Source organism: Baudoinia panamericana, assembly GCF_000338955.1.
Source record: "Baudoinia panamericana UAMH 10762 unplaced genomic scaffold BAUCOscaffold_2, whole genome shotgun sequence".
In the NCBI taxonomy this organism is placed as follows: domain Eukaryota; kingdom Fungi; phylum Ascomycota; class Dothideomycetes; order Mycosphaerellales; family Teratosphaeriaceae; genus Baudoinia; species Baudoinia panamericana.
In genome coordinates, this window is record NW_006911258.1 from 1204337 (window position 1) to 1227671 (window position 23335).

Here is a 23335-nt window from a genome sequence, read left to right on the forward strand (position 1 = left end):
TGATTAGCAGTCACTGCTAGTATTGGAGGGTCGCTGAAGCGAGCCTTTCATACGGGCTATCTATCTGTTTACTCGGTATAACCCAATTGGTCCAGCTCCTTCTTGACCTGCACTTCAGTGCCAATTTTCAGCACCTGCGTGCCTTCCAACTTTTCGCCACCGGCTTGCCGCATCTTCAGGTCGTCAATGGCGCGGAGCTTCTTGAGTAACGACCGGATCTTCTTCTCCTCCGGCGAGCCGGACCCAGGACTCGTGACCTCGAGGGAAGGCGCTAACATGGCTTCAGGCGCTGCTTCAACAGGCCTACCATTAGCGACGGGCGTCTTTCTAGCAGGAGAAGCGAATGCGGTCTCGACGGGTGGCCCTCTCGGCTTGTCGCCGTCCCGCATACGACTGCCCTCTCTCCTCCTTGATGGCGGGCGAGGGGCCTCGTACCCACTTTTCGAGCGACTGCGAGGGCGGTCCCTCCGGTCAGGGCTACGGTTTGGCGTACCATTGGCGCTGAGCCCGCTATCGCCATTCTCCGTTGGCGCCGCAAGGCCTGTTGCCTTGGTCTCCGCATCCTTCGCTTTTTTCGCTTCTCGCTTCTTCTTGTTTTTCAACGCAGCCTTGGTGAGATTCTCATCGCCATCTTGTGTAAGGCTGACGCCTCCGCCCGGAACAGCGCCAGGCGGGAGTTTGGATTCCATGCTCTCAGCACCCGGCACGACACGTCGTCGGGCGGCGGAAGGCCCGAAACCGTTAGTCTCCGGCTCCTTGCCAGACATCATCTCACGAACGAACGCAGCGCCGCCTTGGTCTTCCCGCTTGAAAGCTAGTGGTGTTGCCGTCCCACGCGCACCAGGAGGTCGGTACGCGCCTGCCGGCTTGGACGGCGTCTTCACCCGGCCCAGGTACTCCAGCGCGGATGCATGTGGAATCGGCACTGGGTGCAAAGGGTCGTCCAGCGGATGTTGCAGCGCTGACTGTGGCCGCCAAACGACGTGATACAGCTCATTCATCTCCTCGTGGTACATCAAACCGCCTCCCACATGCCAGATGCGGAGGCCGTTATCAACGCGCAGCCTTGGGCTGGTGGTGGCAGTCAGGATGTGCTTCCCGTCTGGGCTCCACTCGCAAGTGCTTGCGTTGCTCGCTTCGATCGTGCAGACTTTCTCGTAGTTCTTCTCGAGGTCGTATATATCCATCTGGCCAGCCAAGTTCCCAAAACCAGCCACAATGACAAAACGGCCGTGCGGCGAGAACAATATGGTATTCCTGGGCGCAAGATTGAAGCTGTGCTGCGCGACGGCACGCACGTTGAATATGGTCGTCTTGGCGGGCATGTAGCCATAGACCACCCCGAACTCTTTCGAGTTCGGCGACCAAGTCACATCGTGGATTGGACCTTCCTTGTCGAGCTGGATGCGCGAATCGAAGCCGCCGTTGGCGCTGAGGATGTACATGTTGGTCTCGCCGTAGTAGCTCTTGTTGCTCTTGTCCACTTCGGTCTGCGCCAAGACTATCACACTCGTGCCTTGTTGATTCCACTTGAGCTGCACCTTGTCTCCCTTGAAGAACGTCTTCTGCGATACCGGTGCGCTGAACTCAGGCACTTTGAAGACCTTGACAGACGCCGGCTGGCCCTTGCGCTCCGGCACGAAGACGGCAACCGAATGAGTCTCGCCCGGAGCCAGCGCAAAGTCGGTGACACCCTCCAGACGCAGTTTGTTCCAGACGGTGCCCAGGTCCTTGCTCTCGTAGAATTGGATCTCGTTACTGACGCAGCGCGCGCAAAACTGCTCGTCGGATGTGTACTGCAAATTCCAGCCCGTCTGGCTCTTCTGCACGAACTTGCCAACCACGTCGCGCTCACCGCCTTCGCCTGCGTTGTCATCAATGGTCCGCCAGACCTTTAGATTCTTGACAGCATCACCGTTCTCATCTTTCGAAGGCCGTTGCCATGTGATGATGTAAGTGCCGGCGTGTGAGAAGCCGAGTTCGTACACATTCTCTGCCGGCAACTCAGTGACCACGTGCCCTACCGAGGCGTCGACAACAAAGACCTTGTCAGGCGACGCCCATGCGAAGAAGCGTCCGTCGGGCGAGTAGACGCAACACCTGAGGTTGCCTTCAGGAACTTGAAAGCCTGGCAGTCGCTCATATACCGGAGCAGCATCGAAGAGGCCGATGTGCTTGGACGTGCGGTCTGTCGCGAGCGGTTAGTGTCGCTGACAGTTCGTATATAGAGAAGCGCGGCTTACATGCGAGCTGCGTGGGTTGAGCCATGGCTTAAGGATATGTGGGAGGGCGCGAAGGCGCGTTGCCGGAGTCTGACAATGGCTGACGAGCGGTCGGCGGGCTAGCGAGCGAGACTCGGATTCTTTGTGCGCTTTTAAAGATACTGTGGCTTCACAATCACAGGCAGGCAACTGGTCGCTGGTTGGCTGAGTTGAATAATGAAATTCACCTCAGGGGAGTGAGACTTGACAGCAAGGGCAGTCGGCTGAAGCGCGGGCAAAGGTGGCCTTTGGTGGGAGGGAGAAAGGTGCGTGTGCGTGTGCGAATGACAGAAGATCGTCTGTTTCACTCGTCGCCCGTCGGGCTCGGGCCGCCGTTGCTAGCCCTACGAGGCTGCATTCACTCTCGCTCACTCCTCCGGCGCACTTGCACCCCCCAAGGCACTTCTCATCTGGTGAAGACCGTCAAACATGTAGCTCGTCTGACACATCTAAGACTCAACAGCCTCCGCTCGAAACCCGGGCCTTCTCTTGAGGTGATGCTGACGACCAAGACACCATCTCAACTTCCCCATTGCTGTCCCTCTTATTCCTGCCAAGCTGCCATGATACCGAACGCTGTCCATTCCTTTCTGCACTGCCGCCAAGCCGTCTTCTTAGCCCAAGAGGATCGCCCTCTTGTTGGCATCGTGAGCTCACGATTGAGACCTCGCCGGTCACAACTACTCCATGCTGACGGGATGCATGCATGTGTGTGAACCATCAACACGCGCCACATATAGAACGCCACAATGCGGCGGATTATGTTGTTCAGAGACGCCAGGCACGTCACTTTAGCGTCCGTGCGAGACGCGCTCGCTGAACCCTGACTGCCCCAAAAATCTCCAGAAATTCCGACGGAGCATGCATTATACCTCTCTGACACGCCGTTGTCGCGCCGACAATCTCGCAGACGGTGATCGCGAACGGAGCGTTGGATCTCGTTGCTTTAACTGCGCGCCTCCACCCATATGCGGCGTATGTGCATGCAACGGCGGTAGTGATTCAGATCCAAAGCGGCGAGCCTTTCCCCACAAACAGTCCAGATGGCTTCGATGCTGCCGCCAGAGGTTCACGCAGCCTTGACACAATTGCTACAAGTGCTTCAGTCTCCTGACAACACTACGCGAGGCCAAGGCGAGAGACAGTTGGAGTCAGAATGGCTGGAGCAACGGCCAGACATGCTCTTCATGGGCCTTGCCGAGCAGATGCAAGGCTCCCAAGACGACGGAGTAAGTAAGGATGCAGCTGGTTCGTGCGAATCGCCTACCTGACAAGATACAGATGCGAGCATTTGCGGCAGTACTCTTCCGTCGGACATCATACAAGACGACGAAAGATGCCGTGTCAGGCTCTATGAAAGAGAAGTTCCTGCAGCTCAACCATGCCCAGCGCGCAGCGATCCGGTCCATGCTGCTACGCTGTCACGCTGCCGAGCAAGCCACGAACGTGAGGAACAAGATCGCGGACGCCATAGCCGAAGTTGCAAGACAGTACGTCGAGGATGAGGTGTTGAACCCAGACGGCTCGAGGGACACCTGGCCGGAACTGCTGGCCGCTCTACATCATGCAAGTCAGTCACCTGATGCTGGGATGCGTGAATCGGCGTTTCGAATATTCGAAAGCGCCCCGGGTATCATTGAGCGACAACATGAGGCTGCCGTCCTCGACGTATTCCAGCGAGGCCTCAAAGACGACGCGGTTGAAGTGCGGGTAGCGACGATGGCAGCCTTTTCATCCTTCTTTCAGACTCTGCAAAAGAAGTACCAGCAGAAGTACTACGCGCTCATACCAGACATACTGAACACTTTGCTGCCGCTGAAGGAGGCAAGTGATTCTGACAATCTCACCAAAGCGCTGATGGCGGTTATTGAGCTCGCCGAGCTTGCGTCGAAGATGTTCAAGAACGTTTTCTCCGACCTCGTCCAACTCAGTATCAGTATCATCCAGGACAAGGAGCTCGACGACCAAGCAAGACAGAATGCGCTCGAACTAATGGCAACCTTCGCCGACTGCAATCCTGCCATGTGCAAAAAGGATCCACGTTACACTTCGGAGATGGTTACTCAATGCTTGTCGCTGATGACGGATGTCGGTGCTGACGACGAGGATGCAGAAGAATGGCAAGCGCAGGAAGACGTAGAGTTTGACGAAAGCGACTCGAATCATGTCGCTGGCGAACAGACGATGGATCGTCTAGCTAACAAGCTCGGTGGCCAAGTTATTCTTCCGCCTACCTTCACCTGGTTACCGCGCATGATCACGTCCGGCTCGTGGCGCGATAGACACGCTGCACTCATGGCCATCTCGGCCATCTCAGAAGGCTGCCAGGAGCTTATGGAGGGTGAACTCGACAAGGTGTTAGACCTTGTCGTGCCGGCGCTCAGAGATCCGCATCCGAGAGTGAGGTGGGCAGGGTGCAATGCGCTCGGCCAGATGAGCACCGATTTTAAGGGCACCATGCAGTCGAAGTACCATCAGATCGTCCTTCCGGCACTCATAACGGTCCTTTCCGCTTCAGAGCCAAGGGTGCAATCGCATGCTGCCGCCGCACTTGTCAACTTTTGTGAAGAAGCGGAGAAGGAGACCTTGGAACCCTACCTCGACACCTTATTACAAAATCTCATGCAATTATTGCAGAGCCCAAAGCGCTTTGTGCAAGAACAAGCCCTGTCCACGATTGCGACGGTTGCAGACTCCGCTGAGAGCACGTTTGGCAAATGGTACGGCCAGCTGATGCCACTGTTGTTTAACGTGTTGCAGCAACCGAACGAACGTGAAATGCGGTTGCTGCGTGCCAAGGCCATGGAGTGTGCCACACTGATTGCGCTCGCGGTGGGCAAGGAGCGTATGGGCCAAGATGCTATCACCCTTGTAAACGTGCTTGGCAATGTTCAGTCAAACATCACCGATGACGACGACCCGCAAGAGAGCTATCTGCTCCATTGCTGGGGACGCATGTGCAGAGTGCTTGGCCAGGACTTCATACCGTATCTGCAAGCCGTCATGGCACCTCTTCTAAAGCTCGCGCAGGCGAAGGCGGATATTCAGCTCCTTGAGAACGAAGATAACGTGGCGCAAATTGAGCAAGAAGAAGGCTGGGAGCTGGTGCCGCTGAAGGGCAAGTACATCGGCATCAAGACGAGTACGCTTGACGACAAGTTCATGGCTGTTGAGCTGATCACCGTCTACGCGCAACATCTTCAGCAAGGGTTCGCGCCGTATGTCATTGAGATCATGGAGAAGGTTGCCATTCCCGGACTTGCCTTCTTCTTTCACGATCCGGTAAGGGTAGCTTCGGCAAAGGCCGTGCCGCAGTTACTCGGCTCGTACAAGGCCGCGTATGGCGTGCATTCACAAGAGTATTTGAGTCTGTGGAAAAGCACGATCGAGAAGGTGCTCGAAGTTCTGGAGACGGAGCCGGCGATCGAGACCTTGGCGGAGATGTACCAGTGCTTCTACGAGTCCGTCGAAGTCTCCGGCAAGGACTGCTTGTCGAATGAACATATGGCTATCTTCATCACGTCAGCTGAGAGCGTTCTCAAGGACTTTCAAGCCCGTGTCAAGGCGCGACAAGACGAAGCCGCCGAACGGGAAGACGGCGAGGAGCCAGACGAAGAGGCCCAATTCGCCATCGAAGACGATCAAACTCTCCTCTCAGACATGAACAAAGCCTTCCACACAGTTTTCAAGCAGCAAGGCCAAACGTTCCTACCCCACTGGGAGCGGCTACTAAACTACTACGACCTTTTCGTCTCCAACCACGACGACACACAACGCCAATGGGCCCTCTGCATTCTGGACGACGTCCTCGAATTCTGCGGCCCCGCCTCCTGGCACTACCACGCCCACATAATCCAGCCGCTGATCGACGGCATGCGGGACAACGCGCCCGCAAATCGCCAAGCCGCCTGCTACGGCGCCGGCGTCGCAGCGCATAAAGGCGGCGACGCATGGGCGGACTTTGCTGCCGCCAGCCTGCCGATATTGTTTGAGGTGACGCAACGGCCTAATGCGCGCGGCGAGGAGGATGCGTTTGCCACGGAGAATGCGTGCGCGAGTATTGCGAAGATTCTGCATTTCAATAATGGTAAGGTCGGGAATGTGCAGGAGGTGGTGCAACATTGGGTGGACACGTTACCGGTCGTGAACGATGAGGAGGCGGCGCCGTACGCGTACTCCTTCCTCGCTGAATTGATTGAGCGGTAAGTGTTAAGTCTTAAATTTGTGAACTCCTATCAGGCAGCTAATGTTATTGAGCAGGCAAAACCCCGCCGTGATGAATCACGCAGCGCGTTGCTTCACCTTCGTGGCACAGGCGCTTGAGGCGGAAACGTTGCAGGGTAACATGGCGCAAAGGATTGTCGGCGCTGCTAGGAAACTGGTTCAGATAGCTGGGCTGGATGCTGATCAGCTGCTCGCCGGGCTGCCGCCGGAGACGCAGCAGACTGTGCGGGCATTCTTTGGATAGTGTGTTGCTTTGTTGTCAAGGCGTGAGTCGGTGACTTCAGCATCTAGCGGCACAGGAGACAGACCCACCTATGAGTGCGCAACGACAGCAATGTGCTGTCGGCTATGCATACACATCGAAGAGCTCGGCAGAAAAACTTCAAGTTACAATAATGCGTCGAGTTCGCTTGTATGAGAAGCGGGACAGTAGGTATAGGTGAGTGATGGGAACGTTTTTCCTATTACTTGAGTGGTGACACGCAGATCTAAGCTACGCTGTAGCTAGAGTCCAGTTCTTTGCGCCCTCTATCTGCTGGCAGTTCCAGACGAACGTTGCTAGACCGCAACTTGCTTTTAGTACGCCGCGACTGATTTCCTGTCATAAATACAAAGGCTGCGAAGCAGCAATGATGTGCTACCCGCTGGGTCTTACAGCGAACGCCATGCCGTACTGTCCGACCGCCATCCCAGCGGTGTGCTGGGATACAATGCCCAGCAGTACTACCCATTAATCGTGTACAAGTCGTAATCGTCGTTCAGCTCATTATTAAGAAGTGATCGCCCCAAGACTTGACCAGGGCCTTGGGACAAGACGGGTATATGTACAGTATCGTATCGAATCGAATGATGTGAGTGATACAGGCGCTGTAGGCCAATCATGATGGTGTCATGATGGATACGCGCAATTCTGTCGAGTAATGGATTGTCCAGCGTCGCCATTGACCACAACAGGCGGCCTGCGGATGATGACGACTAAATGGACGTCGTGGACGTGGTAACGCGGCATGGTGGCAACCAGTGTGGACGGATGGGAAGACGCAGAAGCGTGGTAGTGTGGTATGCGTGCAACGGCATCGCTCACACTACAGCAGCTGAGTCGTATCCGAGAACAGGGTCATCGGCGAAGTTGAGGAAGGAGTTCCAATTCTCGACTTCCTGCGGTGTGACGTGGCCGCTCTGGCTCTGCGATGACATGCCGGTGCCACTGAACATGTCAAAACCAGTGGCAGCACTGTCAAAGCCCATGGCGAAGGCGTGAGGAGTCTGCGGCGAGAAGAATTGCTCATTGTTGGCAGACTGTGGCGACGTCGTGAATGCACTGTTGTCAAACATGGTAAGGTTGCCCGTATCCAATGACGATGGCATCAACGTCTGGCTAAGGCCTTCGAAAGCCTTCTGCGAGGGCGAAGAGCCACTGCTCTTATCGCGTGGCTTGCCATTGGGATTATATGAGTAGCCTGGGCGCGGCGTTATGCCACTCTGAGGGGGCATCATGGCCGACATGGTAGGATCGTTCATGAAGGCAGGGTTGTCGGCGAGGACCTGCTCCATGTTGGGTGGCAAGGTCATGGACAACGGGCTGGTGTTGGAGGACCAGGTTTGCTGGAACGGCTGCTGTTGCTGCTGAGGGACTGCGGCCATCTGCGGTGGCGACTGGCTGGTTGGCTTAAAGAAAGCATGCGGTGTCGCTAGGTTTGTTGAGGAGCCAGTACGCGACAAGGATGGAGAATCGTGAGATCCACGATGCGACTGCGGTGTTGGCGGCATAGCGGCATGCGCGGGCAACGACATTCGTCGATCGTCCATATGCTTGACCTCTACAGGGCTGACCTGCGCCGACTGTGACTGTTGTAATTGCGCCTGCTGGTAGTTGGCCATCTCCTGTGGCATCGCAATGGACATAGAACGGCTGTGCGTGTTCGGCCTCATGGTGTGCTGCATCATGTTGCTGTGCATTGGGTACGGTGCCGGCCGATAATTGACAGGCGACCGTTGTGCCATCTGTGGCTGATACATCTGCTGTTGATACCCTTGCGGCGGCATCTGCATCATGCCGGGGTTCATATATTGGCCATTATAATTGTTGTATTGATTGTTCTGCTGCCAGTCTCCGGCAGCGCCGCCGAGATGTTGACGCATGGCGACATGTTGCGCCATATAAGCCTGGAAGCGCCTGTGGAAGTCGCCGGCACCAGTCATCGAAAGGTGTGCGGTCAGGCGTCGCATCTGCGCTGGGAGATCATCGTCTTCCTCCTCGTACATATCTTCATTTAGGACACTCTGCTCGTCGACCTTGAGAGAGCGCCCCGTACGGCGCTTGTGAATCTCTGAAGCACGACGAGCGCTCTCAACACGGGCCTCCAAGCTACGATCACTCCTGCGGGAGGCTGCAACGTAAGCTCTGGGAGAGGTCAGCAAGAAAACAACATTGCAACGTCGAATCGCGGTTGCTCACCTTTCTTGATTCTCCTCGTGCGTCCTTTCGGTCTTCATCGGCTTGGGAGCCGTCGCGTTGCGAATGGGAGGCATATTGATGCTTACGTCTACAGCGTCGGGAGATCTTCAAGGCGTCCGAGTCCAGTTATGGATTGATAGCAACGAACGCTTGGTTGGGTTGTTCGGAAACGCGCGGAGATGGATCCCAAGCTACTAATAGGTGAGACGACGTCGAGTCTTGGGATGCGGGGTGTCTTGCTGGCGGCTGTGTGGGTGGCGAGTAGATGTATCGAGCGGGACGAGACGATAGACAGATACAATCAGTCAAACTTGAGTTTTACCTCGAATTTGTCTAATAACAAATGTCACTCAGAGGGGTTGCCGTCAACGAAACTTGAGGCAGAAGTGCAACGAGGAGGAAAGATGGGTGTTGCGCAGGGCGCGGAGTGGTATAAGATACCGTCCGATTGCTGGCGCGGGCGCATTGGGTCGGAGACAAGCCGTCGTGCTGCAGCCCGCACGGCAAAGCTAGATCTTGCGACCATCGCCCTTCTGGCCATCGCCGTGCGCGAGGGAAGCACGGGGGCTCCACCGAGGCACTTTTGCACTGCAAGCGGGTCTAAGCTCGAGCTGGCAGATCGCGATCGCGAGGCGGAGGTGCAGACTCCCGGACCGCAATCTCCATTGCCTCTCCTGCCAATCTGGGCCACCTCGCAGCTAGCTTGCCGTCTGCCAGGGCACGAGAAACCGTCACAAACCTTCGGGAGTGCTGCAGCCGCAGATCGGCGAACCCTCTGACGCCAGAGTCGGAGATAATCTTGGGTTCGAAGATGATGCCTGTCTAATGATTTGAGATCTGTGTAACCTTTGGCACCGCCCATGTACGACCGATCTCTGGGGAAGTGGCTGTCTGATGCCAGCGTACCTCACTACGGACGCCTTGGGGCTGACAGGAACCCCATCGTCATGGCGTGCGGCTACTTTTCTAGCGAGCGCCTCGCGACCGCACAAGTCAGGCTGGAGAAGATCCGCTTTGGTTTCAGCACTAGCTGCCCTTGCATCATCTCACCCGTTTGCTTGAGATGCGGTGACCTTGATGTTATCGCAACCCCAACCTATCTTCTGATAATTAGTGGACATACCTGGATGCTGCGAGTGCAAATGAGGTGGCTGTTACCTCCAACAACGGCGGCCCCTTGGGCATTCCGTGAGCGTGAAAAGCGGGAAGATGAGGAGATTGAGCAAAGCGTGTCATTGGCTGATCAAGATCTGATGCGCTAACGATAGATCCCGCTTCATGCAAGATCTTAGCGCAGTACTCGGGTCCTCAGCTTTGGGTATTCTTCCGTCTTTGCGGCTTTGCCATTTGCGTCCTTTGCCCATCTATGATGGCTCCGGGCAAGCATTCTTCATAACAACGCCAGGGATGTGCTAGTGCTCCCCTGAATCTCATCAGTGATGTGCAAGGCGCGTATCTCACAACCGCTCATCTCACTCGCTTATCTCGTGTAACCTGACCTGTGACGATTGGCAGATGCCAATCCTGGAACCTACCGACACACTACTCACAAGCTGCTGCCCAACAATGCTCGCGTAGTTGCCATACCACGGATAGCATCGAGCTTCCAGCACAGCAACATGAGCCTGGCAGATTTTCACAAGACAGATAAAACATTGCGCGGCACCAGTCTAGCTGTGTGAATCTCTCCGACGATGTCCCTCCCTCCGCCCAACCTTGCTTGTCTTGTGCAAAAGTCATGGCAATGACGTGCCCTAGCCATGAGCAATCCTTCAGAAGACTAAACGCTTTCTCGACCCTGTATGCCGCCTCACAAGCACGCATGTAGTTCAATGTACTGTGGAGTCCACAAAACCTGACACTCTGTACGGACTAATCCTCCGTAGAACGTTGATGTTGCGACAGTCAGTTGAACGGACAGGGAACGATCATGCAGTTTGACCGCGCATTCCGGAAAGTATCTGCAGAAGCATCCAGTCGGAGTTCGACCTCAGCTGCATGGCATGCACATCAGCGTATGCACTTTCGGACAATTACTTCGCCAATGGCGTGGCTCGCTTAACCCTCGTTTCGTACCTGCTCGAGATACACAGATTGCCACAGATTGACCACTAGATAGCTTTCGGCAAGACCGGATGGAACGTGAGGAGAGGTGTACCAACTTGACTGGACTGGTCTTCCGGTGTGTGGGTGCAGCGACCGGGGTAATGGCTCGCCGTCTATTGAAGAGCATGTGAAAGCTCCGCAATCTTCATCTATCCTGCAGGTGTAAGACTAGGATCAGAAGCCAGCCATGTTCCTTTCTCTTAAAACCTTCGTAGAGTGGAACTTGTACGACGCAGGCGCGCAAAAATGGTGCTTAAACTCGATGTTACTGAGTCCCTTATGCTTTAAAGGCATAATAACTGCTCACGTTGCACAAACGTTGTGATAGCGGGCCGTTTCAGGTACGATCGGACACGGCACTGCCCTCCGCGTACGAATGCAGGCTGCTGTAGTCTCTCCACATTGTGCGGAGAATTGGCGTGTGTGGCACTCTCAACGTTTCGGTATGGACCGTAGTCTGATAGTAACCAGCGAACACAACACTGTACATTGCGTCTCTGCCTGGCAACGTGACAACCCTTGTTCCGTCTTTCTTGGAGGACGAGACGTGGGTGGTGAGCTTTAGGCACCTTTATGGATAAAACGTAATCAGGAACCCTTCGAAGGGCAGTACGTTCGACCGCAATGAACAGGACTACGGTTGGCTCATCCGCTCGCTCTTCAGGCTCGTCGCTGAATGCTGTACTCCCTTGCTGATCCGATCAACAACTAAGCTGTCCTCGGTACACTTGCGTGGCTTGGTCGGGGTGTGGATGGGGTCCCGTCTGTGCGTTGCCGATCCGCCCAGGCGGTACGATTTTTGCTGACCACGGCGAGCTCACGAGTCTACGGGCTCACAATAAGAAGAGGTCTCCTATCGCTCGCTTGCACCTACGGAAGTTGCGACGCCTAGAATGCTCGCTTATGCCAAGTCGGTTCGCAGGTTAGGAGATTGATGCTTGGTCGACCTAGTTTCGTGAGCTGTCGGGAAGCGGTCTAGTTCTTGCATGCCAGGGCTCCACGAATAACATGAATTTTCCCGAGCACAGCAAGCACGTTGTACCGGCTTTGCATCTCTGACCCCTCACAAGATCTTGCTGCCCTGCAGAAAGATCCCGTGGTTGGGACGCTTGCCTCAATCATCTTCGCTGCAGTAACAGAAGCACAACAGAAGCAACCAGTTGTAGCACGTTTTCCGATACAAAGCATAGCGTCTCAACAACGGTGGAGTTGCCAACGGCGCCGACGGAGTGATCTCCTAAACACAATTCTCCAGATGTGGAGCGCATGAAGATAGTGGCAAAGCGGCGTGGGATTAGCATAGCGGAGCTGGAACGTTGCCCGACAGCCTCGATGCCGGAGACTTTCTTAGGATTAGCGTTAGCATCGGCGGCAGAGAGACCCGCCAGGGCAACAGTGCGATTGAGAATCTGAGACAAACATGGTCTGCGCTCAGTGACATCGTTGGCCAATCGTAGCATGTCTACAACATTCAGCTGCCGAGGCGTTGAAGACTCTGCGGAAAGTTATGTCAAGGTTGTTCTAAGCTCAACCAGAGTTCGTTTGGCTGCTCGGTGGGAAGTGACCTCACACATCCCACGCGCGACATCACTTCCACGCAATGTAGACGTGGCAGAGGGTGGAGGGCCTAGACTGTCTTGTGAACTAAGGCGGTTCCAGAGAACCATCTTCAACTTTTGCAATCATAACGCGATAAGGTTATGTTGATGGGGTTCTCTTTCTTGAGTTCTCAGTGCAATCAATTGTGCCTCACATTCGTTCTGGTGGGAAAACATCAGATGCAACTCCTTTCAAAAGTCTGTGGACTTCCTATCCCTGTTCAGCGACGGGCTGTTAGATGGATCAGTCGTAGTGACTCCAGACTCCCGTGGCTCCAGAATTGTATAGATGCTCTTTGTCTTCAGATAACGACCATGAAAGCGGCCCATGAACAAACGTGTCAGTAAGAAGACGGCAATTTTCGATCCATTGCCCCAACCTTCATGCGCAGTCCAAAGCAGCGCGAAAGCTTCCAAACGCCAATGCTAAGACTTCTCGCCATGCGTCAAGTGCGCTACTGCAAACTCCCCTTTCGCCATTCTCACCCTATACTCCATAAGTTCGTTGGTATGCGCATCCCACTCCTTGTCGGCAATCGCCTTCTCCGCCCTTCCCTTCTTCCTCTGAATGATGCAGCAAACAGTACAAGCCACTATTACGCACGCAAAGAACCCAGAAACGCCACACACAATGCCTATCTTTGCGCCCTCTGAAAGACCTTTCCAGATTTGCAACACGGACTGTAAGGTTGACTGCTTGTTTAGGATCTTGTATGCTGTTGACTCGCCGGCTACGGCTTGAATGCTATTGTAGCTGCCGCTGCGGTCGCCGTAGGCGTAGGAGCTGGTGTTTGTCGAGCCGTCTGTAATCTTGATGCTCTGGACGGTCATGGTGAACGGGCTGTCTTGCTTATCAGCAGGAACCTAACGACATTGACGCTTAAATCCGCAGTCTTACCCTTTTGACCAGTCGGTTTTGCCCCCAGCCCACTGGATCGTGCCTTCCGGCTCCGTAGCATCTCCACCCGCCCAAATGCCAAACTTCAGGATTGATGGTGTCTGAGGGTACTGGTGCGGAGCAGCATACGGTACGATTCGCGAGACGTTTCCGTCCACAATCCATTGAATCTGCTCCTGACTCCACACGATGGTGTAGTTGTGCATCTTCTGTTGCGGTCCGTCGCACTCGAGGTATTCCGAATTATATTGCGTCTGGTCGCCCCATCCATACCAATTACTCTCCACCCACGACGTGTTCCCGCCCATAATCTCCATGTCGATCTCGTCCAGGTCATCCGATAACAGGTCGAACGTGCTTATTATGCCTGTCCCGCTTGCCGCCTGCATGATGATCTCTACCTGGCCCCAGAAGATGTAGAAGGTGCTTTGCGCAGTCACACTCTGGCCGCTTTGGGAGATGGCCAGCTCAGCGCCATTGTTCGTGAAATGAATCAAGTCAGAGCCAGCTGTCACATTCCAGAGATTGGGGTTCAGCTCTACCGTTTGCGCGGTGAAAGTCTCATCGTACGTTGTTCCTAAGGCGGAATCAGGGGGACAAGTGCTGTTGAGAGGGTCACAGAGGGTGCTAGTCTGTGCGTATGTGGTTATAGAGAGCAATGCGCTAATGGCGAGCGTGGTATGGAACATCTTTGTACTCTGATTTCAAAATTATCATGCTGCAAGTCAAATGTGCATCGGCAAGGTGGCAGGACCAGCCCGCTCTTTCATAAACGAATGACGGTAGTGTTGCTAATGTAAAGAATGACAAGATGTAAATCGAACGGGAGGGCTCTATCACGATACCTTGAGCGCTCGAAAGCCCTACGTTCATGGCGGGTAGAAGGCGTAATATGTTCCAGCGGATAGCTCGAGTCTGGAACGCCAAGGGGCGCGTCGCAACCCCAGCGTCGCGCCTTGCAGCGGTTCGGCGCGTAGTAGCGATGCGTACCGAGCGAATCGCACCTCCTGCCGAGCTTCCCGCCTGAACAGTGTGCGACCGTATGGCAGTATTGTAGCATGAGTGGTGCAAGACATTAAGTGAGGTTGTCAGGGCCTGTGACGACACGAATAGGCGATTAGAGGTAGTTATATACAACGTCGGCCTTTCAAGCTTGTAGTGGAGCACCGACATGGCCGACCGATTGTGAAGCCTACAATTCCAGCCAGCAATGATGTATTTATTGATCGTCGATAACATGCAAATACTTCTTCTCTTCCCGCTTCTCGCGCTCCGTCATGGGCGGCAAGTCATAGTAAGAGGAGCTGCGATATCCTTGCTGTTGCAGAAGTCAGCCAAGCTCCACAATATCAGCACGAAGACCAAAGCCTGTACTTACCAGATATTTGAAAGTGAAGTTGGAAACATCACCCGGCTCCATATCCAGGTCCTTGAATGTCTTTGCGTTCTTGTCGATAAACTGATCCAGGTATTCCCTCTCCACCTCGTCACGGCTCCCAACATGCCACCAGAGCGCCTTGTTCAAGAATCCGTAAAGTGGCGCCATAACAGCTTTTGGTAGGTTAATGTGACGTCTCTCCTTCAGGATCTCCCGGTCGACGAGCTGCTTTAGCTCCATCATTGTGTACTCCTTCGGTCCATACAGCTCGAAAGTCTGGCCAGCGGTGCTGTCATCCATGCCAATGGACTCCAGTGCTGCGCCAACATCAATGACATGCACTGGCCAGAGACGCTCTTCCATGTTGTTGCAGCTGAGGATATTGCGGGCGTTCGCAAGGCGATGCAGTAAGCGGTCCTCGAAGCCGAACATAGGTGCGGGCCGCACAATAGTGGTTTCGGGGAAGATGTCTCGCGCCACACGCTCGCTCCAGTACTTAGTCCTGTAGAATTCGGATGGCGAGTCCGGGTGGGCGGAATGTGATGAGACTTGGATGAAGCGGTCGACATCGTATTTGGCCACTGCATCCGCTATCCGCCGCGTCCCTTCTACGTGCACGTCCTCCAGGTCGAAGTTCTTAGTAGGGTAGTCTCGGCCAACAAGGTTGTACACGATGTCGCTATGTCGGACAGACTCTTCAATAGACGCTGTGTTGCGAAGATCGTACTCGAGAAAGACTACACGCCCGAGGTCACCAGAAACTTTCAGGTGGCGCTTCTTCATCTCTTCCCGGAAGGGGACAACAACCGTGCAGCCTGCGCGAGCCATGCGGTTCACGATATACCGCCCCAGAAAGCCGGTTGCGCCAAAGACAGTGACTGTGTGGCCGCCTAAGCTGCTTCGTCCGCCAGAGATGCGTATGATGGGTTTGCCTGTTCGTGTGATTGCAATATCTGAGTGCGCGTACCGCCGTGGTTGGGTGGCTGCCAGAACCGTCTTCGCCAGGGAGGTTGTGAGGGGGACGGAGGGCCGGCAGAGGGAGCGGTGCAGTGCCATGCTGCTGGTGGGAAGGCCGGCCATGGCAGCGGAGTGGAGAGGTATGAGTCTCGCGATGAAGTGACGGCTCGCCTGCTTGCACTAGCAGCTCACCTCAATGCGACTCTAACAGCTTGAAGCGACAGCAACGGAGCTTGTCTGTGCCAAGGCCAAGCAGTCTGTTTGCCTAAGGCCAGGCGATTTTCGTCGACCCCACACTGCCGCCAAAGATATAGAGATATATCGAGGCCACACGCGGGTTTAGTGAGTGCTGCATCCACCACGACGAGGAGGAAGACATCATGGCGGACTCACAACCACCCACCACCAGCGACATGCTAGACGGCGCGGCAAGCAATGCGCAAGCCCCTACAGACGTTGCGAAGCAATACAATATCCTCCCAAACCTCATCCCCAACCTGGACCGGCACCTGGTCTTTCCCCTGCTCAACTTCCTCGAAGAGGAGACACCCGAAGATGAAGACACGACCGACATTACGCAGCTCAAATACTCCCTTCTCCAGACAACAAATATGTCAGACTTCATCGGCGACCTCTACGCCCGCCTCAACGGCCTTTCTGAGCGGCCACAAGAATATGCTCAGAAGCGAGAACAAGTGCTCGAGAAATTGCACACCTTCGAGCAGGAGACTGAGACCATCCAAAACCTCCTTGCGGATGCGGAAGTGGTGAACAACCTGCGCAGCGACAAAGAGAGCAACATGCGCTACCTGAAAGACACCCATGGCGTGACACCGCAGATGGTTGAACAACTCTACGAGTTCGGCCAGTTTCAGTACTCCTGCGGAGACTACGGTAGCGCGTCAGAGCTGCTATACCAATATCGTATCCTGTCGACGGACAACGACCGTGTCAACGCCGCCACCTGGGGCAAACTCGCTAGCGATATCCTAACCACGAACTGGGAGAGCGCGATGGAGGAAGTGAATCGACTCAAAGAGTCAATCGATACGCGGTTATTCAATAACCCGCTCGCGCAACTCGAGCACCGCACTTGGCTCATCCATTGGTCCCTCTTTCCCTTCTTCAACTACGAACCCGCACGCGAAGCGCTCACGGAACTTTTCTTCAGTCTCCCATACATCAACACGATCCAAGTCTCCTGCCCCTGGATTCTGCGCTATCTGTGCGCCGCTGTAATCACGAACCGCAGTCGGCCGGGAAACAAGACGAACTTCTTGTATGGGAACTACCAGAAACAGCTCAAAGACCTCGTGCGAATTGTGAGGCAGGAACAATACGAGTACAACGACCCAGTCACGGCCTTTGTCAAAGCGCTTTACGTCGACTTTGATTTCGCTGAGGCGCAAAAGTCGCTCTCCCAGGCAGATGAAATCCTACGTTCCGACTTCTTTCTCGTTGCGGCGGCAGAGTCGTTCCTAGATGCTGCTCGACACTTGATCTCCGAAAGTTACTGCAAAATCCATCAACGAATTGACATCAAAGATCTCTCGACTCGGCTAGGCTTGAGCTCGGATGAAGGCGAGAAGTGGATCGTGAACCTCATCCGCGACACACGGGTGGATGCCAAGATCGACTACCAAGCCGGCACAGTCATCATGAACCACCCACCCATTAGCGTGTATCAACAGGTGATCGAACGGACCAAGGGCGGCTTCTTCAGGACGCAGGTTCTCAGTGCGGCGGTCGCGAAGTAGAGTATCGAGGCTGGTAAGCGTGTTGATCAAGAATTTGGCCCGGGGCCAGAAGGCTCTACTGCTTCGCGCGTTGGTGGGAGTCCGGAAGAGAGGAAGGCTAGGAAGCAGGTACGATGGGGTGACGGGTCCGTGGAGCGTGCCACAAGTACGGCATCGGGTTAGCGAGGCTATGGTAGTTAAGCTAAGAAGGCTGCCGCTTGGAAGGTTGGTGAGTCGGCTCGGCTCGTAAACCGAGGGTAGGCATCGTCAAGTGGCCATGAATCTGCATTTGTGTAACACCGCCAGACCGCGGGCTCAGCGTGGGAAGGGCACGTGAGCGGGCAAGCAGAATCATAGTCGCAAAGTCGACGAGTGGATATGGTTACAATCCCGTATTGATTGCGAAGAAGGAACTCATTAGCATTGACGAGCTACTACCTCGTGTCTGCCTCCGCGTAAGCCTGTCCTCGCTCACCATTCAACTGCACCTCCAGCTCCCGCTGCAGTCGCGCGCCATCCTCGGCATGCGCTTTCATGAGCTCGTCAGCCAATGTGCCACGTTGACCCGTCACAGGCAAATCGTCAAAATCCATGTGTCCATGCTCTGGCGGGTGTGCCCAGTCGTGCATGCTCCGCATAATCTGCGGGTCTACGGGCACGTCGCCGTAGTCCATGCTGCGTTGGTAGTGCATGCGGGCCACAGGCGCTTGAAGTTGCTGTGCCGGCGCTGGTGAGGTTATGAGGGAGTGGTGCGATGGAGTGCTAACGCCGCCGTCCGTTGCTCCTGCAGCGGCTTGGTGCAGCTGATGGTCGCCATGGCTGTTGGACCTGGCAAATTCCGGTTCGTCAGCGCCCGCCACCACCACTGATCTGGGTGCTCGCTCATTCTGCGTGGGCGTGTCGGAGTCCTTGGTCCGCCTTGTCTGGGCGGTGTACGTCTGCGGCTGCTTGGCCGCCTGATCTTTACATTCGGGGCAGTTCCTGATCGCCGCACTGACGGTCTCCTTGATCCGCACCCAGTGATACTTCTCCGCTATACTCGCGGTGGTCTTGTTGATGCCTCCGTGACTGAGATTATGCATGTTCCGCGCAATCTCGTACTGCTTGTGCGGATCGGAGATGACTTCCTTGCCTTTCAGCATCAGCTTGTCCTCCTCGCCGTCACCGCCACCGTTGATGTTCGGCACGAGCCGGTAATGTGTCGCCGCACTCCGCAGACGGGACTTCTCCGCCCGGTCGCTGCCATTCGGGTACGAGCCTGTCTTGAGGTAGAAGCGAATCTTGTCGAAGCGCTCTTCGCTTACATACTCATCACCTTCGCCTCCGAGATCACGGCCGAAAATGATTGCATCGATAAGCTGGTCCGGGTAGCTCTTGAGGTTTCCGCAGCCCTTTACTCGCCCTATACGCTTGAAGCCGAGTGCGTCCCAGATGCGCAGCGAAGCAACGTTGGTCTCGTAGACGAGATTGAAGACACTGTACGTGTAACCCAACCTCGGCGCCCAGTCGAGATAGCACTCTCCCATCAACCTTCCTACGCCGCGATTTCGTGCCGCGTCCGTAACGAGGAAGCCGCCGTTGCAGACGTGACTGCTGCGACCGGGATAATTGGGCTTCACGTAGAAGCTGCCTAGGCATTCCTTCGCCCAGTCGGCGCCGCGCTCCTCCATTTGCGTGACCTCCTCTACGCTCTGGATGTCGCCTAGTAGCATGACGGCGCCGAAGTTGGCGAACCAATATGTGCCGAAGGAGGATAGCGGCATGGGCTCCATCATGGGGTAGGTGTCGCCCTTGTCAATCTCGCGGTTCAGCAGCTCACAGAGATATGCTGTCAGTTTATGAGGGACCTGGTGGGGCGAGGCAAATGGGACAAGCGTGGCTATTGTCACTCGGTCTCGGAGCGTCACTTGTCGGAGTGCGATGTCGGGTGGGAGTGGGCCGTAGGGGACAGGGTATGGCGGAGCACCTGACACGCGATATATGGCGGGCGCTGTTGGGTCGTCCAGCATGGCCGGCATGTTGGGCAGATGATTCGGCCCCTAGGGGCTAGTCTTGAGCTGTGTGTCTGCATTGTCAGCTCGTTCACGAGATACCGCATGCTCAGTGCATGTGAAGCAAGTGTCGGCAGGCGGTCTGAGCAGACACTGCTCTGCCCATCAACTAGGCTGCATGTTGTATATGGCTGTGATGGAGAGGGATTCGGGCAGACGTACTGTACCTTTGATACCCGGTGTAGTCGCCGTCACGGTTTCCCTTCGCCGACGATCGTGGGTAGAGTGTGGACTGGGCGTAGCTGTCGAACTTGAATTTGTCCAGCCTCAGGCCTGAACAACTTGTGTAACATTATAATAGGCAGGTACAAGCACATGCATATGACGACGAGCTCGGTCGAACAAGCGAGGCCAGTAGGTTTCGCAGCCACACATGAGCTTATTCAATGGCACCGAGCGTGAGCAGATAACCCGTGACTTGCACGTTTGTCGATGTTGCTCGGTTGTTGTTTAATGACAGACGATGGCGCACCTACTCCGTGGCAAGCAAGCAGGCATTCAAAACGATCTGTCTTCTGGCATCTCATCCGAACTCTTCAACATCGATGATCTCGCCCGCCTCGGTGTCAACTCACAGATAGCATGTCTCTCTTACGATCCGGTCCAGTCCATTTTGGCGGTTGGAACGAAGAGCTCACAGTTTGGCCCCGGTCAGATCTACCTTTTTGGTCAGAAGCGTGTACAAGTCACACTTGCCCTGCCAACCCGAGGAGCTAGTGTGAAGGCCCTACATTTCTGTGCCGAGAAGCTGGTCTGCCTCGATACGAAACATGCGCTCTCTGTGTATTCGCTCGAGTTGAAGACCCTCCTAGCCAGTCACTCTCCACCAGGCGTAGTCACGGTGCTATGTACGGACCCCATGCTCGATTATGCCCTGTTAGGCATGCAGAGCGGCGAGGTGCTGGCATACGACATGGATCGAGAAGCACTCGCCCCATTCAAGATTCCAAATCTCTGGCTCGAAGTCGATCCGCGAGCCAGACTGTCTCCGGTGGTGACTCTGCAGCTGCACCCGCGAGACGTAGGTACGCTCCTGATCGGCTATACACACGGCGCCGTCATATACAGTTTCAAATTGGCCAAATCGTTGCGCTTCTACCAGTATGAAATCCCACGAGGAGCGCCCGGCGGAGACGGCGATCCTGCGATGAGGAACGTGGCGCGGCGGCCGAAGCTGACACAGGCAACATGGCATCCGAGTGGGACTTTCATCGTTACTGGCTACGAAGACAGTTCGCTTGTCTTTTGGGACACGCTCAAAGATGGGCGTATGATCATGGCGAGGACGCTAACGGATACCAACATCTTGCTACCGGGCACCTCAAACAGTAACATAAACCCGACGGCAGGTCCGACGGCAGTAAAGGAGCCATTGTTCCGTGTTGCCTGGTGCGCCAACCAGAACCCAGAAGATACAGCTATCCTAATAGCAGGCGGACAGTCTACACAATCGCCAACGAAAGGTTTGACACTTCTCGAGCTAGGTTTGACGCCGACGTACACGACTAGCAGCTGGGAGTTCTTGGCTCAATTCTTCGAGACACCCAAGCGGCAGCGCATCCTACCTACACCGCCGGGCGCGGAAGTAGTTGAATTCTGTCTCATTCCGCGTTCCGACCCACACTTCGCTGGCGCTCACGATCCCATAGCTATCATAGCTTTACTTGCTGTCGGAGAGCTTCTGACGCTGACATTCCCATCTGGCATGCCTATTACTCCCACTAATCAACTACACCCTTCCCTAACCTTTGTGTCTCCATTTCTGAAACGCGTCAATGTCGCACAGATGGGCAGAGAGCGTTGGCTTGGGATGACTGAGCGAAGACAGCAAGGTCCACCCATGTTACGCGGCGGCGTAGAGTTGCCGAGGCATCTGCGAAGGTATGAAAGCCGGAATATTGTTCAGACTGCGCATGCCGACGGCACCATTCGACTATGGGACGTTGGGCATGGAGATGAAGTAGAGAATGAGAAGTTGCTCCAGGTGGACGTCCCGCGTGCACTGGGCCGCTTCAGCAACGTCGACATTAGCTGCGTCAGTCTTGCAGGCGCCAGTGGTGAGCTTGCGGTAGGCTTGCGGAGTGGTGAGCTCGTCGTCTTCCGCTGGGGAAACAATCGTAATGCTGGGAAGGAGGTGGGACTTGTCAGGCAGGATCAGCTGGGCGTCCTGATCAACGTCACTGACCGCGTCGAACCCTCACTGTCCGAAGGCATGGTGCCCGTTACACTACTGAACCAGCAAGATGGCCCCGTTACATCTGTGCGTATGAGCGACGTAGGGTTTGTGGCTGCAGCTTTCGAAGGGGGAGGCATTATTGTCCTTGACATGCGAGGGCCTGCTATCATATATCGCGGCTCGGTTCACGACATGAACAAGGGCCATAGCAAGGGTACTCTACGAAAGCATGCCAGCAGCGGTCCGGGAGCGAAACCGGAGTGGGTGACGCAAATGGAGTTTTCCGTCATGATGCTGGACGGAGAAGACTACAGCAGCATACTGTTGCATGTTGGGACCAATCTCGGCCACTTGGGGACCTTCAAGATATTGCCCGATCCGAGCGGACGATACACGGTGCAGCATGCAGGATCTCTCGTGCTGAACAACAAGGTCGTCCATATTGCGCCCATCAGCGCAGAGACTGGAAAGCCGGCGTTAGCGTCACAGGTCGCTGTGAGCGGCTTGCGATCAGGCATCAAGGTCAATGGCGCTCTTGTCGCGGTAACGGCTACAAGCGTACATGTCTTCCGGCCGGCGGCGAACAAAGGTGCTCACAAGTCATTTGATGGCTTCTTCTGCGACTCAGCGAGCGTGGTACGACACCAGGATCAAGGCTACGTACTCGTCGGCCTTTTCGGCGACGGTAATGCGCGAGCGTACAGCTTACCTGCGCTTCGCGAGGTTGCCGCCGTCTCGGTTGCCGATAAGCTCGATGTCCGCCGCTTCCCAGATGCTGTGATCACGCCGACCGGCCACATTCTAGGCTTCACAGGACCTTCCGAGCTTGCCCTCCTCAATATATGGGGCACTGGCGAGCCCCTCAATCCTGGAAGGGACAAGATCTTCGAGCCTGCCGCCCTCATACCGCCACGACCGACTATCTCTGCGGTGTCCTGGGTAACCGGTACACAGTACGTCACCCCCTCTGACATGGACATCTTGATTGGCGGGCCTAATCGTCCTCCAAGCAAGCGCATGATTGCGCAAGCGAAGGCGGAGGAGGAGCAGCTTCGGCGACAGGGCCGAGCGGGTATGAACACGCAGGCTGCTGCCATTGCGGGCCAGCAGGAGAGCTATTGGGATTACATGCAGCGACAGATCCAAGAACGCACGGAGAAGCTAGGTTTGGTGGGCGATAGTATGCAGAGCTTGGAGGAGAACAGTGCAAGCTGGGCGGACGAGGTGGGCAGCTTCGTTCGCCGGCAGAAGAGAAACGCTGCTACTGGAAGTAAGTCCTGTGTTGTGGTGCGATGTCCTTGATTCTCAGCTGATAATTTGAGCAGTCATCAAAGCAAAGTTCGGACTTTGAATGAAGCTATTGGCTAGCAAATACCACGATTCCGACGATGCGGTCTGGCCAGATCACTACACTGACGTGTCGCCTCCTGTAGTTCGATGATGCCGCTATAGAGACGAATGTGCGGCTCTGCTTTCGGCTGAGTGTGAGCCG

At 55.3% G+C, this 23335-nt stretch overlaps 11 protein-coding genes across 11 annotated transcripts; 3 read left to right on the forward strand and 8 right to left on the reverse strand.

Annotated features, from left to right (window-relative positions):
• Positions 1-68: 68 nt before the first annotated feature.
• On the reverse strand, positions 69-2268 carry BAUCODRAFT_63591 (uncharacterized protein; the record flags this gene model as incomplete). The annotated part of the gene is made up of 3 exons (XM_007674921.1): positions 69-364; positions 395-2188; positions 2244-2268. The coding sequence occupies 3 exons, from the start codon at positions 2266-2268 to the stop codon at positions 69-71; spliced, it is 2115 nt and encodes a 704-aa protein (XP_007673111.1).
• Positions 2269-3112: 844 nt separating this feature from the next.
• BAUCODRAFT_30394 (uncharacterized protein) lies at positions 3113-7174 on the forward strand. The gene is made up of 3 exons (XM_007674832.1): positions 3113-3490; positions 3543-6463; positions 6522-7174. Exons 1-3 carry the CDS (start codon positions 3305-3307, stop codon positions 6727-6729), a joined length of 3315 nt encoding a protein of 1104 aa, XP_007673022.1. The 5' UTR covers positions 3113-3304; the 3' UTR covers positions 6730-7174.
• A 216-nt stretch (positions 7175-7390) lies between these two features.
• Positions 7391-9128, reverse strand: BAUCODRAFT_357991 (uncharacterized protein). Its single transcript, XM_007675222.1, has 2 exons — positions 8944-9128; positions 7391-8889 (listed from the first exon to the last, which is right to left on the reverse strand). The coding sequence occupies exons 1-2, from the start codon at positions 9015-9017 to the stop codon at positions 7566-7568; spliced, it is 1398 nt and encodes a 465-aa protein (XP_007673412.1). The 5' UTR covers positions 9018-9128; the 3' UTR covers positions 7391-7565.
• Positions 9129-9308: 180 nt separating this feature from the next.
• BAUCODRAFT_30395 (uncharacterized protein) lies at positions 9309-10088 on the reverse strand (the record flags this gene model as incomplete). Its single annotated transcript, XM_007674833.1, has 1 exon — positions 9309-10088. A coding segment is annotated over exon 1 (497 nt), but the record flags the coding sequence as incomplete, so codon positions are not given.
• A 328-nt stretch (positions 10089-10416) lies between these two features.
• Positions 10417-11120, reverse strand: BAUCODRAFT_30396 (uncharacterized protein; the record flags this gene model as incomplete). The annotated part of the gene is made up of 1 exon (XM_007674834.1): positions 10417-11120. A coding segment is annotated over exon 1 (278 nt), but the record flags the coding sequence as incomplete, so codon positions are not given.
• Positions 11121-12155: 1035 nt separating this feature from the next.
• Positions 12156-12367, reverse strand: BAUCODRAFT_30397 (uncharacterized protein). Its single transcript, XM_007674835.1, has one exon. The coding sequence runs from the start codon at positions 12348-12350 to the stop codon at positions 12168-12170; it is 183 nt and encodes a 60-aa protein (XP_007673025.1). The 5' UTR covers positions 12351-12367; the 3' UTR covers positions 12156-12167.
• A 424-nt stretch (positions 12368-12791) lies between these two features.
• BAUCODRAFT_358012 (glycoside hydrolase family 16 protein) lies at positions 12792-14325 on the reverse strand. Its single transcript, XM_007675223.1, has 2 exons — positions 13546-14325; positions 12792-13488 (listed from the first exon to the last, which is right to left on the reverse strand). The coding sequence occupies exons 1-2, from the start codon at positions 14232-14234 to the stop codon at positions 13074-13076; spliced, it is 1104 nt and encodes a 367-aa protein (XP_007673413.1). The 5' UTR covers positions 14235-14325; the 3' UTR covers positions 12792-13073.
• Positions 14326-14702: 377 nt separating this feature from the next.
• BAUCODRAFT_30399 (uncharacterized protein) lies at positions 14703-16018 on the reverse strand. The gene is made up of 2 exons (XM_007674836.1): positions 14924-16018; positions 14703-14863 (listed from the first exon to the last, which is right to left on the reverse strand). Exons 1-2 carry the CDS (start codon positions 16001-16003, stop codon positions 14765-14767), a joined length of 1179 nt encoding a protein of 392 aa, XP_007673026.1. The 5' UTR covers positions 16004-16018; the 3' UTR covers positions 14703-14764.
• Positions 16019-16140: 122 nt separating this feature from the next.
• BAUCODRAFT_358059 (uncharacterized protein) lies at positions 16141-17843 on the forward strand. The gene has a single exon (XM_007675224.1). It carries the CDS (start codon positions 16261-16263, stop codon positions 17635-17637), a length of 1377 nt encoding a protein of 458 aa, XP_007673414.1. The 5' UTR covers positions 16141-16260; the 3' UTR covers positions 17638-17843.
• On the reverse strand, positions 17844-19960 carry BAUCODRAFT_358185 (uncharacterized protein). Its single transcript, XM_007675225.1, has 3 exons — positions 19830-19960; positions 18553-19681; positions 17844-18231 (listed from the first exon to the last, which is right to left on the reverse strand). Exons 2-3 carry the CDS (start codon positions 19632-19634, stop codon positions 18051-18053), a joined length of 1263 nt encoding a protein of 420 aa, XP_007673415.1. The 5' UTR covers positions 19635-19681; positions 19830-19960; the 3' UTR covers positions 17844-18050.
• Positions 19961-20130: 170 nt separating this feature from the next.
• On the forward strand, positions 20131-23194 carry BAUCODRAFT_145304 (uncharacterized protein; the record flags this gene model as incomplete). Its single annotated transcript, XM_007675226.1, has 2 exons — positions 20131-23113; positions 23169-23194. 2 exons carry the CDS (start codon positions 20131-20133, stop codon positions 23192-23194), a joined length of 3009 nt encoding a protein of 1002 aa, XP_007673416.1.
• Positions 23195-23335: the final 141 nt, after the last annotated feature.

What these genes read in the sequence shown, in the direction of transcription:
- BAUCODRAFT_358012 (XM_007675223.1), bottom strand. Translation starts at nt 14,234, where the DNA reads ATGTTCCATACCACGCTCGCCATTAGCGCATTGCTCTCTATAACCACA. An exon ending in AAAACCGACTGGTCAAAAGG is followed by an intron (nt 13,489 to 13,545) that starts GTAAGACTGCGG and finishes TAAGCAAGACAG; the next exon opens with CCCGTTCACCATGACCGTCC.
- BAUCODRAFT_358185 (XM_007675225.1), bottom strand. Translation starts at nt 19,634, where the DNA reads ATGCCGGCCATGCTGGACGACCCAACAGCGCCCGCCATATATCGCGTG. An exon ending in GCGGCCAAGCAGCCGCAGAC is followed by an intron (nt 18,232 to 18,552) that starts GTACACCGCCCA and finishes GCACGACTGGGC; the next exon opens with ACACCCGCCAGAGCATGGAC.
- BAUCODRAFT_358059 (XM_007675224.1), top strand. Translation starts at nt 16,261, where the DNA reads ATGGCGGACTCACAACCACCCACCACCAGCGACATGCTAGACGGCGCG.
- BAUCODRAFT_30399 (XM_007674836.1), bottom strand. Translation starts at nt 16,003, where the DNA reads ATGGCCGGCCTTCCCACCAGCAGCATGGCACTGCACCGCTCCCTCTGC. An exon ending in ACTTCACTTTCAAATATCTG is followed by an intron (nt 14,864 to 14,923) that starts GTAAGTACAGGC and finishes CTTCTGCAACAG; the next exon opens with CAAGGATATCGCAGCTCCTC.
- BAUCODRAFT_30394 (XM_007674832.1), top strand. Translation starts at nt 3,305, where the DNA reads ATGGCTTCGATGCTGCCGCCAGAGGTTCACGCAGCCTTGACACAATTG. An exon ending in AAGGCTCCCAAGACGACGGA is followed by an intron (nt 3,491 to 3,542) that starts GTAAGTAAGGAT and finishes GACAAGATACAG; the next exon opens with ATGCGAGCATTTGCGGCAGT. An exon ending in CTCGCTGAATTGATTGAGCG is followed by an intron (nt 6,464 to 6,521) that starts GTAAGTGTTAAG and finishes GTTATTGAGCAG; the next exon opens with GCAAAACCCCGCCGTGATGA.
- BAUCODRAFT_30397 (XM_007674835.1), bottom strand. Translation starts at nt 12,350, where the DNA reads ATGCTAATCCCACGCCGCTTTGCCACTATCTTCATGCGCTCCACATCT.
- BAUCODRAFT_357991 (XM_007675222.1), bottom strand. Translation starts at nt 9,017, where the DNA reads ATGCCTCCCATTCGCAACGCGACGGCTCCCAAGCCGATGAAGACCGAA. An exon ending in CACGAGGAGAATCAAGAAAG is followed by an intron (nt 8,890 to 8,943) that starts GTGAGCAACCGC and finishes GACCTCTCCCAG; the next exon opens with AGCTTACGTTGCAGCCTCCC.